The sequence below is a fragment of the Carassius carassius genome, chromosome 10 (assembly GCF_963082965.1).
Source record: "Carassius carassius chromosome 10, fCarCar2.1, whole genome shotgun sequence".
Classification (NCBI taxonomy): Eukaryota; Metazoa; Chordata; class Actinopteri; order Cypriniformes; family Cyprinidae; genus Carassius; species Carassius carassius.
Window position 1 is genome coordinate 15,557,656 of NC_081764.1, and position 16,476 is coordinate 15,574,131.

At 39.5% G+C, this 16,476-nt stretch overlaps 1 protein-coding gene across 9 annotated transcripts in view; it reads left to right on the top strand.

Moving 5' to 3' along the window:
* LOC132151857 (leucine-rich repeat-containing protein 7-like) overlaps window positions 1–16,404 on the top strand; it is a 153,212-nt gene extending 136,808 nt beyond the window's left edge. For 6 of the 9 annotated variants that reach the window (XM_059560322.1, XM_059560318.1, XM_059560323.1 and 3 more), the window contains 8 exons: window positions 328–508; window positions 1,594–3,301; window positions 4,367–4,516; window positions 5,742–5,867; window positions 12,478–12,708; window positions 13,091–13,183; window positions 14,107–14,181; window positions 15,631–16,404. In XM_059560322.1, coding sequence (XP_059416305.1) covers window positions 328–508; window positions 1,594–3,301; window positions 4,367–4,516; window positions 5,742–5,867; window positions 12,478–12,708; window positions 13,091–13,183; window positions 14,107–14,181; window positions 15,631–15,738 — 2,672 coding nt within the window. In that variant the 3' untranslated portion in view covers window positions 15,739–16,404. The remainder of the gene's footprint in view (window positions 1–327; window positions 509–1,593; window positions 3,302–4,366; window positions 4,517–5,741; window positions 5,868–12,477; window positions 12,709–13,090; window positions 13,184–14,106; window positions 14,182–15,630) is intronic. The other 3 variants (XM_059560324.1, XM_059560326.1, XM_059560325.1) reach the window with 2 other exon arrangements.
* Window positions 16,405–16,476: the final 72 nt, after the last annotated feature.

The window sequence follows — 16,476 nt, forward strand, 5'->3', positions numbered from 1 at the left end:
ATACAGAAGAAAAAACTTGTCGCTACTTCCATTTCAGCACAATATTAAACTCAAAATGCATTTTTCTAGGTTTAGGTTCTGACAATATTCATCTAAATCTTATGTTAGTTCCATTCTTCAAGAAATTCTGTTTCTCTTTTGATGTTTATTACTAAATTTCAAATCCTTCTGAGAATGCTTATCTGGGGAACGCTGGAAATCAGTGTTGTTGAGGGAAGCATAAATAATTTGGGTTTATTACAGACAAAAATAGAGTCGTTGTTCATGCATATAAACTATTTTACCTTGTATAACTTTATACCTATTACCTTTTTTTAATGCATTCAGAGTCCACTGATGAGTCTGAGCCAGACAAAATGCATTGTTTAAACAACAGCGGATCATCTGCCACTTATTCAGACTACTCGCCCTCCCAGGGATCATCTGGCTCCTCCAACCATCCTGGAAATGTCAGTAATCTGCAAACATCTGGGAAAGAGGGGCCATCACAGACTCACTGGACTAACAGGTTGGCAAGAATTTAATTACTGCCACCATTCATTTATATGAACTAATAGACCATCTGTGCACTCATATGACATGACAGCTCATCAAACAGTTTAGATATCCAGCTCACTGACTTTTGGGTGGCCCAAAACTGATGTTGTGTTTTTGTAATAGTCTTGCAATTATCATTTTGAAATAAACATCTCTTTCAATAATCCAAATTTATTCAAGCAATTTGTAACCTATCAAATCTGTGCCTTTGTGGCGGCGTCCTGTATTTGCTTTTTTATTAGATTGAAGGTTTTCATTTTGAATTTCATATTTCTCTCCATTTTAATTAACAAGGAAATTTAAGACAGTTCTATGTGAGACTTATTTGGGCATTTTTTTCTTTTAAAATGTCTCTATTGCTCACATCACAATTTCTTTTTCACTCAAAGTCATGCACAGCAGTGTGGCTCTTGATGTCATCGGCAACTGAAAATCCACCTCTGTTGCTCACAGTAAAGATTAATTATATTAGTACCGCTGGAAAACTTACAATTATCACCCCTTCCACTGCCTGATTTTCAGAAGAGCTCTTTGAGAGATTTCTTTTGATAAACTTGCAGAAGTATTACATGGGCAAAATTCGATAAACATTGAAAATCTGTTTGATAAGGATAGCAGTTCCGTCAACCATAACAATACTTTCTCAACACTTTTCAATTTTAACATAAATAAGACTATATTGGGTTTATTAAGAGAGTTGTAGACCCAGTTAAATTTAATTTTCAATAATTTATTCCCAAGATTACATGAAGACATAAAGTAAAAATATTGTTAAAATCATCTAAAATAAAGCAAAATACACAGAGCAATGAGGTTCTGCCAGGGCAGTGACATACTTATAAATTTGGGCTGTACTCAAATGTTATATATATATATTATATATAGATGAGTTTGTCAGTAACAAAAAATATATTATTCCAAAATTGAAAACATCATAGAATTAGAGAAGTGGTGTATTCAAGTCATTGCATTTATGTATGTAATTGCATTTAATGTATTTTTGAATCAATTCATATATTCAGACAAAAATTAGTGACATACTGAATACATTAACAGGCTGGCTCAGTCTTTTCCGAAGCCTATTGAAAGTAAGCCCCTTCTGAGCCAGAGGGAAACACCTCCTTCCGGCACGCTGCAGCAGCGAGGTGAGAGGCGGCCACTCAGCGACACTTTCGACAGCTGGAACAACGCCCCCCACTATGATAACACAGGTTTTGTCTCAGAGGAGACGCCTCTTGACACTCCAAGCAGCAGTGCTGGAAACCCCATGCTAGGCTCAAAGCCTCGAAGTGCCTCAATGGCACAGGGCCGGCGGCCTCTCATGAGACAAGAGCGCATTGTGGGAGTTCCTCTAGAGCTCGATCAGTCGCAACACACTTTCCACACTGTTCGCACCACCCCTGAAACAGAAGTGCCTCCTCCCTCTAACCCCTGGCAGAACTGGACGAGGACTCCCAGTCCATTCGAGGACAGGACAGCTTTCCCTTCCAAGTTGGAAATGACTCCAGCCAACAGCCCCAATCCTGATCGTAAGGACTTCGAACAGGAGATGGGAGAACTACCCAGCACTTTTCCCTCAACTGGAGCTTGGGGGTTTCTGGACTCTACAGACTCAGGGATGGGACGAGGTCATCCCAACATTTCTTCGCTTGTCCAGGGTATTAAAGAACCGAATAGATTAGGCACTTTGATTGTTAGCAAGAGTTCTGAGAGACTTTCGCCAATGATGAAGGAGGTAAAAGCGAAATTTAAGAAATCTCAGAGCATAGATGAAATCGATACTGGGTCATACAAGGTTTACAGCATCCCCTTGGACAGCTACAGTTCTAGCATAGAAAACCAGGGAAGTGTTGATAGAGCAGACCTCCCTATACCTCTAGAACAGAGCATGTCAAGGAGCCAATCTGCCCCAATGCTGGACGATGATCTGGATGGCTTTGGTTTGAAAAGCTCTCAGCAACAGAAACCTGCCATCCCAAAGAAAGTTTACCATTTTGACCAAAGCTTCAACCCACAAGGAGCCATGGATGTTATGAAAGCGGAGAGGAGAGTTCCTCCACCATTCCCCAATGCCCCTGAATATGTAAACCAACCTGGGAAGACATTACCAAAGGAACTTGTGAGCCCAAGAGGCTACCGAGGCTATCTACCAATGGAACAGATGTTTTCATTTGCTCAGACTGCAGTCACCGATGATGCCATCAATCCACAGCTCTCAGTCCAGCCTCAGCGCTCCAGGCCGGGTTTCCTGAGGCGCGCTGACTCTCTGGTAAGTTCAACAGAGATGGCACTGTTCCGCAGAGTAGCTGAGAACCATGAGCTCCAGCTGGCAGAGCACTACAATAGACCCCAGCAGAGCATGCTGGAACAACAAAACAGCTTGTCTACCATCACTGACACCCAGTTCCACAAGAGGAATGGTAGGTATGAGGAAGAATACTCTTCTTATCAAGAACCCAAAAAAACAGTCATGGGTTACCCAACCAAGAGTCTGACACAACGTCGCCCCCTGTCTGCACGGAGCTACAGCACAGAGACATATGGGGCATCTCAGGCAAGGCCAGTGTCTGCCCGACCCACCATGGCTGCACTGCTGGAGAAATTGCCTTCAGATTACAATCTTAGTACATGCATTGAAAAGAGTCCTGAAGCAGACATGAAGATGAGACCTGTCCCTCAAAAACAAGAGGACCCAACCTCCAAAATGCCAGTAGATTGGAGACAGCAGCTGCTTAGACACATAGAAGCAAAGAGGCTAGACCGGGTGAGTTAGCAAACTTTGCTTTTTGTTATTCTATGTAAGTGTTTGTTAGCTTGTACTTTATACAACCCTCTCGGGAATTTTCAAGAAATAGATTATTTTATTTCTTTTAAAAATTAAAAATTCTTTTAAACCATTCATTTGTTCTGTCTTTATGAAGTCATTATACATTTTTTTTATAATTGTTGAGATCTTACTAACCAGTGTTCTCAGTTTAGTTTTGTATTATGGACTATGATTTTATTATAACAAGGTATGTCTTACTATATTAGTAAGTGACTACATTTTTCAATGTTTGGATTACACATTACAGACAAAGCTTAAATGAAGGCCTTTTTAGTGAATAGACTCATGAACAGTGAGGTGAATCTCATGTGAACCATCAAGAAATGTCTGGGACATATTTCACCCCAAAATCAAAAGAAAAGTATATTCTGTCTAAGGTTTAGGTTTTGTTTTTTAGACATTATTTTATTTTATTATTTTATAAAATGTAATCAAATTCTCCCCTTTCATATGAGTATTTTTTTTCAACATAACTATAGATTTTTTCACATTAAAGTAAGGAGGGTTTTTTTCTTTCTCACTTTTATGGTGATGATAATTATGAAGGAAAATTAATTGACCTGAAATTAATTGTCACAATACCAAAAATCCTCAAATGGCTTCAAATTCTTTCAGCAAAATATAATTATTATTATTATTTGTTTTTTATTGGGGTGGAATATAACCCTGAAATTTCTTTCCTGAGATTTACCCAGTTATGTACATGCACCATTGGTGGTGAGCCTTTGTTTCTGTGTAAGTGGAATACAGTACTACAGCATAATTCATTGTTCACATAATTTAGTATCACACTGCTGCTATTAATATTCTGTAAATGTAACCGCTGTGTATCACTAATGTGTCATGTGGGCAGTAATGATGTACTGTTGTTGTTTTGTTTGTCAAGCTTACCCACTCTGTTACAGCAGTGTGCAGTCCAGTGTATCCCCAGCCACGGCCTTTTGAACTTTCTGTGTGGCACACCCATTCACTCATGTCATGTGGTTGTTTCCCTCCAATCAGAGCGCTGTCCTTAAGCACAACACAGTAAACTTCGGCATGCTGTACTCTGGAGGCTATGCTGCACCGCATGCCAGCAGAAGCATGACAATAAACTTTTACAATAACACAAAGCATGAAAACCAAACAACTCAGTGGCTACCTCTACCAAATGTGAGTATGAAGCAACTTCAGCCCCAGTTTCAGCATGAAGAAGTAAAACATATTTGAATATAACATCTCCTATGAAGACCTTTTTTAGATCTCTCTTTTTGAGCGGCTTCTGCTTTAACTTCTAAAACACTGGTAATATAATCATTTTTATGTACACTGTAATAGCCTTTCTATAAGGCAGACCATCTAACGCATTTACATTTAACACTTATCTAACACTTCCAGGCTAGACAGCGTCTCTCACTGTGATGTTAAACATATATAGGTGTTTTCTGTTGCATGTGCTCAGTCTTTGTGTTTGGTCTATGCACTACAGTCTTCCTCTGTCTTTAACTCACAGAACAAAACAATCTGTGATCAACAGCATATATATATTTATGAAAGGCCTTCTTGATCTTTATAAAATACAACCAAATGTAAAATGTAATTAATCATATTTAAACAGTCAGTATTAACCAAATATTGACACTAACAGTTCACCAACCTCCATTCACTTATTCACCAACAGGTGATTGGTGAATACTGTAAGTGAATAGAGGATAGTGAACTGCACAAATCAAGTTCAGCCAGGTGCTGAATTAGCTCTGTGCCATGTGTTTTTGTAATTTCTTTTAACGCAAACATGACTTTTTGTAAATTTGTTTAAAATTATTTTCATCATGCTTTCAGCATTTTAAAGTCTCTGGATTGCAGTGGGTTTTGCTTGTTGCAGGAAGTTAGTTGAACAAACCCAGAGTAGGTTTAGAGTTGACTAAAAAAACAACCTAGTTTAAATCAAGTTCAGCGGATGCACAGTGCTTGCTATAAATGTTGTCAACTCAGGGTTTGTTGAGTTTATTATAAACTCTGGAGTGTTTATAATTGCGAAGTTTTTAAATATTTTGAATTGAAATGCATTTACCAGGCAGAAAGAAACTCCGCTGCTGCCACACACATTTGAGAAGGTACTGTTGCTGAAGTAAAATATTCAACAATTTCAATGAGAGTAAATCAACAGATTTTATTTTACTCCACAAAAATATTCAAAGAAATAAAATTGTGTTGCACCATTATCTAATTATCTTTGTTTCTTTATTAATGAATTGGACACAAAATAAACAACGCTAAAAAGCTGAAGAATAACAGAAGTTAGCTAATAGTGTACTTCTCAGACTTGGTTCTTTAAAAAGTAAATTTTAGAGCCCTGCTTTGAATTATGCTTGCTGACAGCACCATATCCCTTTAGACACCTTCACAACAGAGCAATATTTTAGATAACGGACAAGAAGTGTTTTCTCCGAATGGCCAGTGGGCCCCGTATTCACTGGGACGAAGAGACGTGCCACCAGAGAACATGAATGTCATCAAAAAGGTATTGATTTTTGATATAGGATTTTTTTTTTTTCATACTGATTGGTCAATGTTCAATTGGTGTTATAAATAGTGCTTTACATTAGCTGTGTTACAGTAACTGGGCAGTAAATACAGTAGACTCAGAAGTAAATTGAATGTTCATGATATTGTAAATATTAAAACACTAACACATTTAAACATTTTTATATACTTTTTTATTGGACCATTAATTTGCCTAAAGACCACATCATTAGTTTTATTTCAATCAGTCGATTCATAATTTATTCTGTGATTGACTCAAAAATTGTGTGAAAGTGTAAGTTTGGCATAGTTAATGTGTTAAATTAAATTAAAATAAATTTGGTCTGTAAAATAATTTTGAAAAGAAATGTCTCAGTTACGTATATGTAACCCTTGTGAGGGGTGGAGAATGGAGAGAATGGAGATGTCACGTTGGTAATGACCAATGAATTGGGATATCGCTTAGAGAGACCGAACCACTTCAAGTGTAAACTTGAAGAATGTATGTTGGGATACGATGATTACATTCATCTGCTGCTGATCAGAGCAGGTGCAATGCATACTCAGGGGATGGTGGCCCTTCCAGTGTCTTAACAATAAGGCCAGTCACTGTTGTCGTAGAACTACCCACTCAGTTCATATGAAAGGTTAGAGGTGATTGTAACTGACTTGCAAAAAATGCAGAAGTCTGCCGGAGAAACACTGGCTCTGAGGCTATACCGTGACTCTCTGGAGTGGTTTTAGTAAGCCAACACTAAACCGGGGCCTCTCTGTGCTTCTACACATTTGAGGTGAGAACACAGGAGGATACCAGTTCCACACAAAGGCTATAGAATCTAGCTAACATGTTTGGGGTCGCCAAGCCCGCAGCTCAGGAATGGCCTGTGGCATGGAAGGATCGAAACATGAAAGGACACATCCTTCAGGTCGATCACTGCAAAACAATCTTGGGGACAGATGCACCCGAAGATGCACTTCTGCATGAGCATCTTGAACTGACTTGTGAAGGGCCAGGTTCAAAATGTGCAGATCCAAGATTGGCTGTAACCCATCGCCTTTCTTGGGTACAATGAAGTAAGGGTTGTAAAACCTGTCTTCAAATGAACTTCTCCAGCAGGACTGTGATCTCTGCACACAAGACAGGAACATCTGCAGCCTTAACTTGGGAGGACATTATGCGAACAAAATCACATAGCTGAGTCTGATGGTCTGAAGGAGCCAGCGAGACGGACTGAGGAGCGCTAGCCATGCACCCAGAAATGGAACAAGTGGCACCCACGGAACCACTGACATTCCCACAGTGGGGCAGTGAAAAGGAATGCAGGGACCCGACCCGGGCTTCTCGTAGTTGGTCTGAAGCGGGGTCTGAGTGTTTGCAAAACTTACCTGCGTTTGGGCAGAGGGTGCGTGAGTAGTACATTCAATCACACTCTCGAACCGCCCACAGCTGCTCACTGGCAAGAAAGGAGGGTGAGTGTGATCTGAGACTGGCCTGTCCACAAGTCCTCCAGGGACCCAGCGATAGAAGAAACTGTTCTTTCGTCAAGAATTTGGGTACCACTGAGGGCAGTGTCAGGGGGCCCAGGGGGTCATGCCCACCCTCATGCAGGTCCTTCAGTGCCTTGCCCTGATGAACCTGCAACAACGCCATGGCATGTAGGGTGGAGGCAGTTTCTCCGCAGGCCACATAAACACTGATGGTCAGGGCCGACGAGCACCTACAGGCTCAGCAGGGGAACGACAGCTTGCCCCGCCAGGTGGCAGCAGTATTTGGACACAATTGCATCACAACTGACCGATCCACCGGAGGGACTTTCATATACCCCTGCGCTGCCTCACCGTTAAGGGTGGTGAGGAAGGATGAGCCACCAGGGGTGGTTTCTGAGCTCCAGTGAGCTCATCGTGCACTTCCGGAAGAAAGGCACTGAGGTGTGGCCCTGAGAAGCAGTGCAAGCCACCCCAAGAAACCAATCATCCAGCCTTGGGGGCTCAGGACACGGTTGAGGCCTCCACTCGAGCCTAGCCCCCTCGGCGGCCTGGGCAAGCATAGCCATCATTTCTAAATCTGAATCTGGTATCACTGGCCGCCCAGAAGGTGGTAGCGCTGCTGGATCATCATCTCCAGAAAGGTCTGGTTCACCTTTTTTCGGGGGTGGGGTGGGGTGGGGGGGTACCCTGGGCAGCTCCACTGGCTGTGCAGTGCTGGTGGAATGAGTAGCCCTCGAAGGTTTGTTCCTCAAAGGGGAATTCCTCACCATCGCCGCAAGTCCAGTCTGGCCACTGCCAGAAGTAGCACCAACCCCACCCCCGGGTCTTGCCAGGGGGAACACTAGATCTAGGAAGAGGCACAGGAATCTCTACCCTTTGCAGGAAATGGAGCCTGGTCCGCAACGGTCATTTTCCCCCGCAGTGAGATCATGACTTGTCAAACACTACCTCAGCGTGCTTAACACCCAGACACGTGAGACAGTGATCTGACCATCACCCGGCACCAGGTAAAGACCGCATCCAGAAATTTTTAAAGAGACGTCTGCCCACCTGTAACTGCTCTTTTAGAGATTGCTCTTTAAGTGTGCTGAAGTGCACAGGAGAGATGGCCGTCTGCAAACCAAACAGGGGATAGTGCAGTCTGATATGTGCAACCCACACGACTCTGTAAGAACCACCACCGCTGGAGCACCGTACCAGCCAACACCAGAGCTTCCCAAGAGCGCGTTTCAAGAAACTTCACTCTGTGGCAGAGAAGTCAGGAGCAGAAAGATATAACTGGTCGGCTCTGAAACGAAAAGCTGAGTATGCATTGCACCTGCTGCCTAGTTATGCTTGCGCTGTGATCAGCAGCAGCTGGATGCAATCATTGCATGCAAATGTGCATTCGCTCATTTAGTTTAAGCTCAAAGTGAATTAGTCACTAAGTGAGATCCCAATTCGTCGGTCATTACTGATGTGATGTCAAGAGTGACCGACTGAAAGGAAAATACTTTTATTCAGCAAGGATGCATTAAAGTGACAGTAAAGATATTTATAAATCTACAAAAAACTTTCCTTTTGTATACAATTTTGAGCACAACCTATTTCAACACTTACATTGTAGAATAGATTAAAATAGAAAACAGATATGTATGTGGTAATCTACAGTAACACTATAAAAATTAAACTTATTGTCATATCAAAATATTACAGTTTTTACTGTATTTTTGATATTAAATGCAGCCTCTGTGAGCATAAGAGACTTTATATATATTCAGTCGTGGCCAAAAGTTTTGAGAATTACATAAATATTAGTTTTCAAAAAGTTTGCTGCTAAACTGCTTTTAGATCTTTGTTTCAGTTGTTTCTGTGATGTACTGAAATATAATTACAAGCACTTCATACGTTTCAAAGGTTTTTATCGACAATTACATGACATTTATGCAAAGAGTCAGTATTTGCAGTGTTGGCCCTTCTTTTTCAGGACCTCTGCAATTCGACTGGGCATGCTCTCAATCAACTTTTGGGCCAAATCCTGACTGATAGCAACCCATTCTTTCATAATCACTTCTTGAAGTTTGTCAGAATTAGTGGGTTTTTGTTTGTCCACCCGCCTCTTGAGGATTGACCACAAGTTCTCAATGGGATTAAGATCTGGGGAGTTTCCAGGCCATGGACCCAAAATTTCAACATTCTGGTCCCCGAGCCACTTAGTTATCACTTTTGCCTTATGGCACGGTGCTCCATTGTGCTGGAAAATGCATTGTTCTTCACCAAACTGTTGTTGGATTGTTGGAAGAAGTTGCTGTTGGAGGGTGTTTTGGTACCATTCTTTATTCATGGCTGTGTTTTTGGGCAGAATTGTGAGTGAGCCCACTCCCTTGGATGAGAAGCAACCCCACACATGAATGGTGTCAGGATGCTTTACTGTTGGCATGATACAGGACTGATGGTAGCCCTCACCTTTTCTTCTCCGGACAAGCCTTTTTCCAGATGCCCCAAACAATCGGAAAGGGGCTTCATCGGAGAATAAGACTTTGCCCCAGTCCTCAGCAGTCCATTCACTATACTTTCTGCAGAAGATCAATCTGTCCCTGATGTTTTTTTTGGAGAGAAGTGGCTTCTTTGCTGCCCTTCTTGACACCAGGCCATCTTCCAAAAGTCTTCGCCTCACTGTGCGTGCAGATGCGCTCATACCTGCCTGCTGCCATTCCTGAGCAAGCTCTGCACTGGTGTCACTCCGATCTCGCAGCTGAATCCTCTTTAGGAGACGATCCTGGCGCTTGCTGGACTTTCTTGGACGCCCTGAAGCCTTCTTTACAAGAATTTAACCTCTTTCCTTGAAGTTCTTGATGATCCTATAAATTGTTGATTTAGGTACAATCTTAGTAGCCACAATATCCTTGCCTGTGAAGCCATTTTTATGCAACGCAATGATGGCTTATGGTTAACAATGGAAGAACAATGACTTCAAGCATCACCCTCCTTTTAACATGTCAAGTCTGCCATTCTAACCCAATCAGCCTGGCATAATGATCTCCAGCCTTGTGCTCGTCAACATTCTCACCTGAGTTAACAAGATGATTACTGAAATGATCTCAGCAGGTCCTTTAATGACAGCAATGAAATGCAGTGGAAAGGTTTTTTTGGGGATTAAGTTAATTTTCATGGCAAAGAAGGACTATGCAATTCATCTGATCACTCTTCATAACATTCTGGAGTATATGCAAATTGCTATTATAAAAACTTAAGCAGCAACTTTTCCAATTTCCAATATTTATGTAATTCTCAAAACTTTTGGCCACGACTGTATATATATATATATATATTAGGGGTGTAACGGTACATGTATTCGTAATGGACCGTTTCGGTACAGGGCTTTCGGTACGGTGCACGAGTGTATCGAATGACCGAATGCAATATTTTGTACGCGGAACGTAGGTACATTTTCGTGTTTCCAAATGAACATATTAAGTGGCGGAAGTCTCCGCGTTCAGCGCAAATCCCACCCTGCAGCTGATTCTAAGACCGGTGACACACTGGCTGCGTGGCGTGAGCGACGAGCGTGGCGTTTCTGCTGTGTGTCAGTTGCGTGACGGTTGCCTCGCGTTTTCTGTGTCTTTACACACCAGAATCATGCCTGAAGTGGCTCTGGCGCGCTGCTGCTACTGTAGGTGACATAGAGGCAGGCCGCCGACAGACCAGGATCTTGTCTTCACGACAACAATATCTATACTTCATGTTGAGCATAAATATAAAGCCTAGGCAAAATAGATTATGTTTGACAGGTGCAATATGCCAGTGTGTCACCGACCTAAGGTTTTCAAAAGGCATCACGCGAGTGTGAACATCACTACAACTAGGAAAAAAATGATTGTAATTCAAACGCAGCTCCCGTCGGCATTTAAACAGACCTTTGCTCTTAATTCCGATCGGTCCAACACTATAACGAAATCTGAGCAGGTCTAAAAACTGAAACTGGAAAAGTGATATATATTTTTTAAATATGAGCAGGCATACAAGCTGGGATTGGTAATGCTGCACTGTAATCATAGTTATTTATTTATATTTTTCATTATATTTTATTATAAGATATTGGTTTGAGACAGAGTATTTTATTTAGTGGAGAACTTTGCAGCAGTATTTTATTTCTTATTCTTTTTTTATTTTATATATGTTTTATTAAAAAGTATTTAAAAAAGTGTAAACAAATTGTAAAAAAAAGTTTATAGTAATAAACAACCTGCAGTTTAAAGTTTGCATTTCTTTCCCTTACTGTACCGAAAATGTGACTTTAAAACCGAGGTACGTACCGAACCGTGATTTTTGCGTACCGTTACACCCCTAATATATATATATATATATAGAGAGAGAGAGAGAGGTTATATATATATATATATAGAGAGAGAGAGAGATAGAAGATATATATATATATATATATATATATATATATATATATGTATATATATGTAACACACCTGTTATATCTATCACATATATATATATATATCCTGTAAAATTATCACTATCTGGGAAAAAGTTCTGCAAAATTATCTCTACCTGGTCTCAGAAAATAAGATAAATCATCAGCAATCATGCAAAAAAAATTAACCTCTTAAATGGTCTCTCTTTTTTTTTTTATAAGCTGTGCTGAACTGAAATGATTCATTGCATTTGTCTGGATCTCATTATAGTTTTATTATTTCCACACTGCGTTTTTAGAGAGACACCCACATGTCTCAAAGTAATAAACCCTGACATGTTAAAGGCTTAACCTGTTCTCTGTGCAATAGACACCTCTGTTGTATCGTGATTGCCATGTTAATTTTTTTCAAATGCCAGGGTTAATTACTACCCACTGTCGTGATTCATTTCACAATGCATGCAATGCACTCAGTCTCCTTAGCAACATCAATCTATCAGTGAATGTCTTTAGGTTGTCACTCAATATTACGGAACATTGTGCTTCTGCTGACACATTTAATGTTATGAAGAAAAGTCTAATTAAATTAATAAATCAAATAGGGAAATCAAAATGTCAGAAGTTCCTATGTAACTAATACATGTCTTTGTAGCTGTAATAATAAGAAGGCGCTTCCCGTTTTATGAGCTCTACTTCATTAAATGTTTGCCCACAGCCTGGTGTTCACAATCCCCATCAACAACAGACTATGATGATGACCTCAGCCACCCCTCCTCATCGGACAGCCCGTGACCAGCAGTATGAGGGGGCCATCAACAAGGTGTCCATCCAGCAGTACCAGTCACCTCTACCCATGCCCATCACCACCACCAGCCCCCGGCCTCAGAGTGCCCGCTGCTTCATCCAGACTAAAGGCCAGAAGAGTATGGATGGCTTTCCAGAGCAGGTACAGATCATCTCTCAGAATAAATTGAAATAAAATGCCAACAAATGAACAGTTGCAAATGAGTGCAAAAAATAAGACCAATTAAGATTCATGTTACGATCATGGAATATCAATACAATGTTTCCTTGTTCTTCAAATATTCAGAGGGTTGTTAACTCTGAATCTTCCACTCCTTTTAACTAGGGCTATATCTACTTTAATTCACATACATTTGAAAAGGGCGTTTTCCATTCCAAAATGAGTTCCAAAAGTTCACTGTCCACACTGGAACATCAGTGTGGATGGAAGGCCAGAATGTAGAGAAAGAGATGTGTTTTTAAATGTATCCAGATGAATGTAGATGTAGCCTTAAACCTGAAATTCTGTTTTATGTGGTTAATAGCTCTGTGTGAGGATCGAGAAGAACCCTGGCCTTGGTTTCAGCATCTCAGGAGGAATCAGTGGACAGGGGAACCCCTTCAAGCCCTCGGACATGGTAAGACCATTTCTCTCTCCGTTTTATAGGACAGAGCATAATGTAATATGCCAATTTCAGCACTTCATTCTCAAGAATCACTTTGAAAACGATGCTTTATATAGAGCAAAATCAAAGCCATCTCTCTTCAGTTAGTAAAGTCTGCCTCTCAGTAGTTACCATGGAAACATGCACTACTGCAATGCACAACCTTGCACACCAGCTGACTGCATTACCTTTTAACCTTTTCATGTCTAGATAACATTTAGCAATAGTTAAAACAAAAGTTTTGACTCAAATGTTGCTGAAGTAAATGCAAAAAAAAGACATTCTGTTTTCATTTCATGTGTAGCTTTATGTTAGGAATGTGTATTAATATTATACTGTGTTTAGATAGAAATTGTCAAATTGCATGGAAAAGTGTCGTCCTTTTTTCCCCATAAGGTTTTCAACATAGCATAAAGATTGCTTGTATTGTTGCTTTGGGGTTCTTCTAACAAGTCGAATCCCTGTGAGCCCTGAAGAAATGATTTTGTTAAATGGAGTTTTATGGACTCTCAATATGTGGCGCCAATTATAAGACTTCATACAGTATGTGTTGACATGGCACATACTGATGGGTCCCACATGTAATTTAAATCTGTATGCTTTATAATCTCTGCCTTGATGCCAGCACAAACACAGTCACTAACAAATACTCTAAAATAAAAAAGAAATTAATCTTACATGTTTTACATTTGTTTTTCAGTTCAACCTTTGTATTTACTTGTAAGAGGTAATCATTATCTAGATGATGGTAATTATTTTATAGATTGCCTTTGAATTTAGGAGAAAAGAGAGAGAGAGAGAAAAACAAAAGAAAATCTAAATCCAGATTAAAAGGCAAAGATTCTAAACCATAGTCACCATGTGGTTCCTAACCTCATATCACTTTTGACTTATAGGGTATCTTTGTTACTAGGGTACAGCCTGATGGACCTGCCTTCAACGTTCTTCAACCAGGGGACAAAATTCTGAAGGTAACACTGTTCTCCATCACATTGTCCCACAAGTTGTGACAATGCATCTTCCGCCACACTGCCAGTGGAGGGCTTTGCATGTGGCATTAAATGTCCAGTGTGAGTGTGTTTGTGTGTCAAACAAGTGAGCATGGACTTCTGTTGTAATGTTTGTCCAACCTTGACATGTTATTGTCCTCTCCTTTTTAAAAGAACAAATTGTTATAATATTTTAAACCTTATAGTCTATCTAATCTTAATAGCCTTAAGTTTAAGAAGAAAATGGCATAAAATAATGATATATATTTTACACTAAATTAAAATTTTATTAATAATATATTATGAAATGAATGGAAATAAGTGAAATTGACTAATCAACACCACCAACTACCTCAGTTTGCTATTTTACATTTAACTTTGTGATGCAGATTGAATTATAACTCTATGTATACTGTATATTATATGAAAAACTTTAGGCTTGATATGATCTAAAAATACAGTAAAAACAGCATGTCCACGCTAGCTTGTTAATGCATTTACGAATGTTAACAAATGAGACCCTATTGTAAAGTGTTACCAACTACTTATTATCAATGTTGAAAAAAGTTGTGCTGCTTAGCTAATATTTTTGTAGAAACAGTGATACATTTTTCTTTAATCTAAAAAATTGAATTTAAGAAAAAAAACTGAATCTAAAACCTTACTGAATAAAATAATTAATTGTTTAGAAAAAAATATAAAATTTTATTAATGGCAATCTTTTGACCAGTATGTATGTAAATAAATAAATAAATAAATATATATATATATATATATATATATATATATATATATATATATATATATATATATATATATATATATATATATATATATATATATATATATATATATATATATATAAGGTAATATAATTATGTATAATATAGTATAATATAATTATATACCATTTCCCATTTAAATATATAACATTTCCCAATAAAATTAAATTAAGTGCCAAACGAACAACATCCTAGTCTAAATTTCTGTTCAGATATATCTATCTTCCATTATTTTGCCAAAGCAAAAAGCCTGGCATTGCTGCCTAACTACAGTCCAGCCTCTGTGTGCCTAAATAGCTTTATGGAAAGTTATTGGGCTGTCTGGTTTTGTGTGTTGCTGTCAGTGTGCGCCACTAGAATGGCCTGCAGAAAGCAGCTCCTTCTCTTTCCACAGATCCAGAGTGTCTAAACAACAGCTTCTTTCCACCTTCTCTCCTTTTACAGCATGGTCTCCTGTGTGCATCTCTCTCTCTCTCTCTCTCTCTCTCTCTCTCTTCTCTCCCTCCCAGTGTATGTCTCTTTATCCTCTTTGAGCTAGGCCTGTTCCCAGCCCTCCTTTGCTACCGTGCCTGTTCCTGCCTCCCTCTCCGTTCTTCCATGCCTCTCCCAGTTCATTTTGTTTACCATGTGCTTCATTCTTGCATTGCAGGCCAACGGACATAGTTTCTTACACATGGAGCATGAAACCGCAGTGTCTCTTCTGAAGAATTTCCCGAAAACTGTGGACTTGATCATCTTAAGGGAGAGCACAACATAAATATTTTTATAGCTAAAAGACTTCTCACCCAGATGGAACACAGGAACTTGTACATCATCTTTTTATCTAGGAACAATTTTGCCAATTGCTGGACCAATGGCAAATTCCAGTGCCAAATGTACACTAGAGGACATATATAATAACGTTACATATGGCTTACACATTCTACACAAACATGCATTTGTTGAAACCTTTCGTTGATGTTGCTGATATTCTTCATATCTCAGCCGGTGGCTGTAAGTGGGTGCTTTTGTTCCTGCTTATTTATATGGCGTATTATTTTGTACCTATTTTTCCTAGCAGCTTTTCGGTTTAATCTCGGAGCATGAAAGCACATCTGCTTTTAAGGACATTTACCCACCATAACACTGCCTCAACTTTGTAAATGCCTTGTGTAAATATATACATTTACAACTCAAATGTGATAAGAGTGTACAATGTGAATGAAAGACACATTGATGATTTTCTAACACATCGATGAGTTTTTGTAACAATGTAGAAGAGACATCCTTCTCATGAAAACAACAATTTAGGGAAATTGTCTAAAAAGTCCCCTTTTAGTCTCGATAAACGCTAACATTCTGTATTTGCACAAATCAAATGACAGAAAAGATTCCCGAAGCAATATTTCTTCTATTTTTGTGGTTTTCCTGGAGCACCCTCTAGTGGTAGGCTAGTCATGGATTTTTTTTCCCTAGCCCAGAATAGGATGGGCCTTATTAATTCGCGAAGTAATGT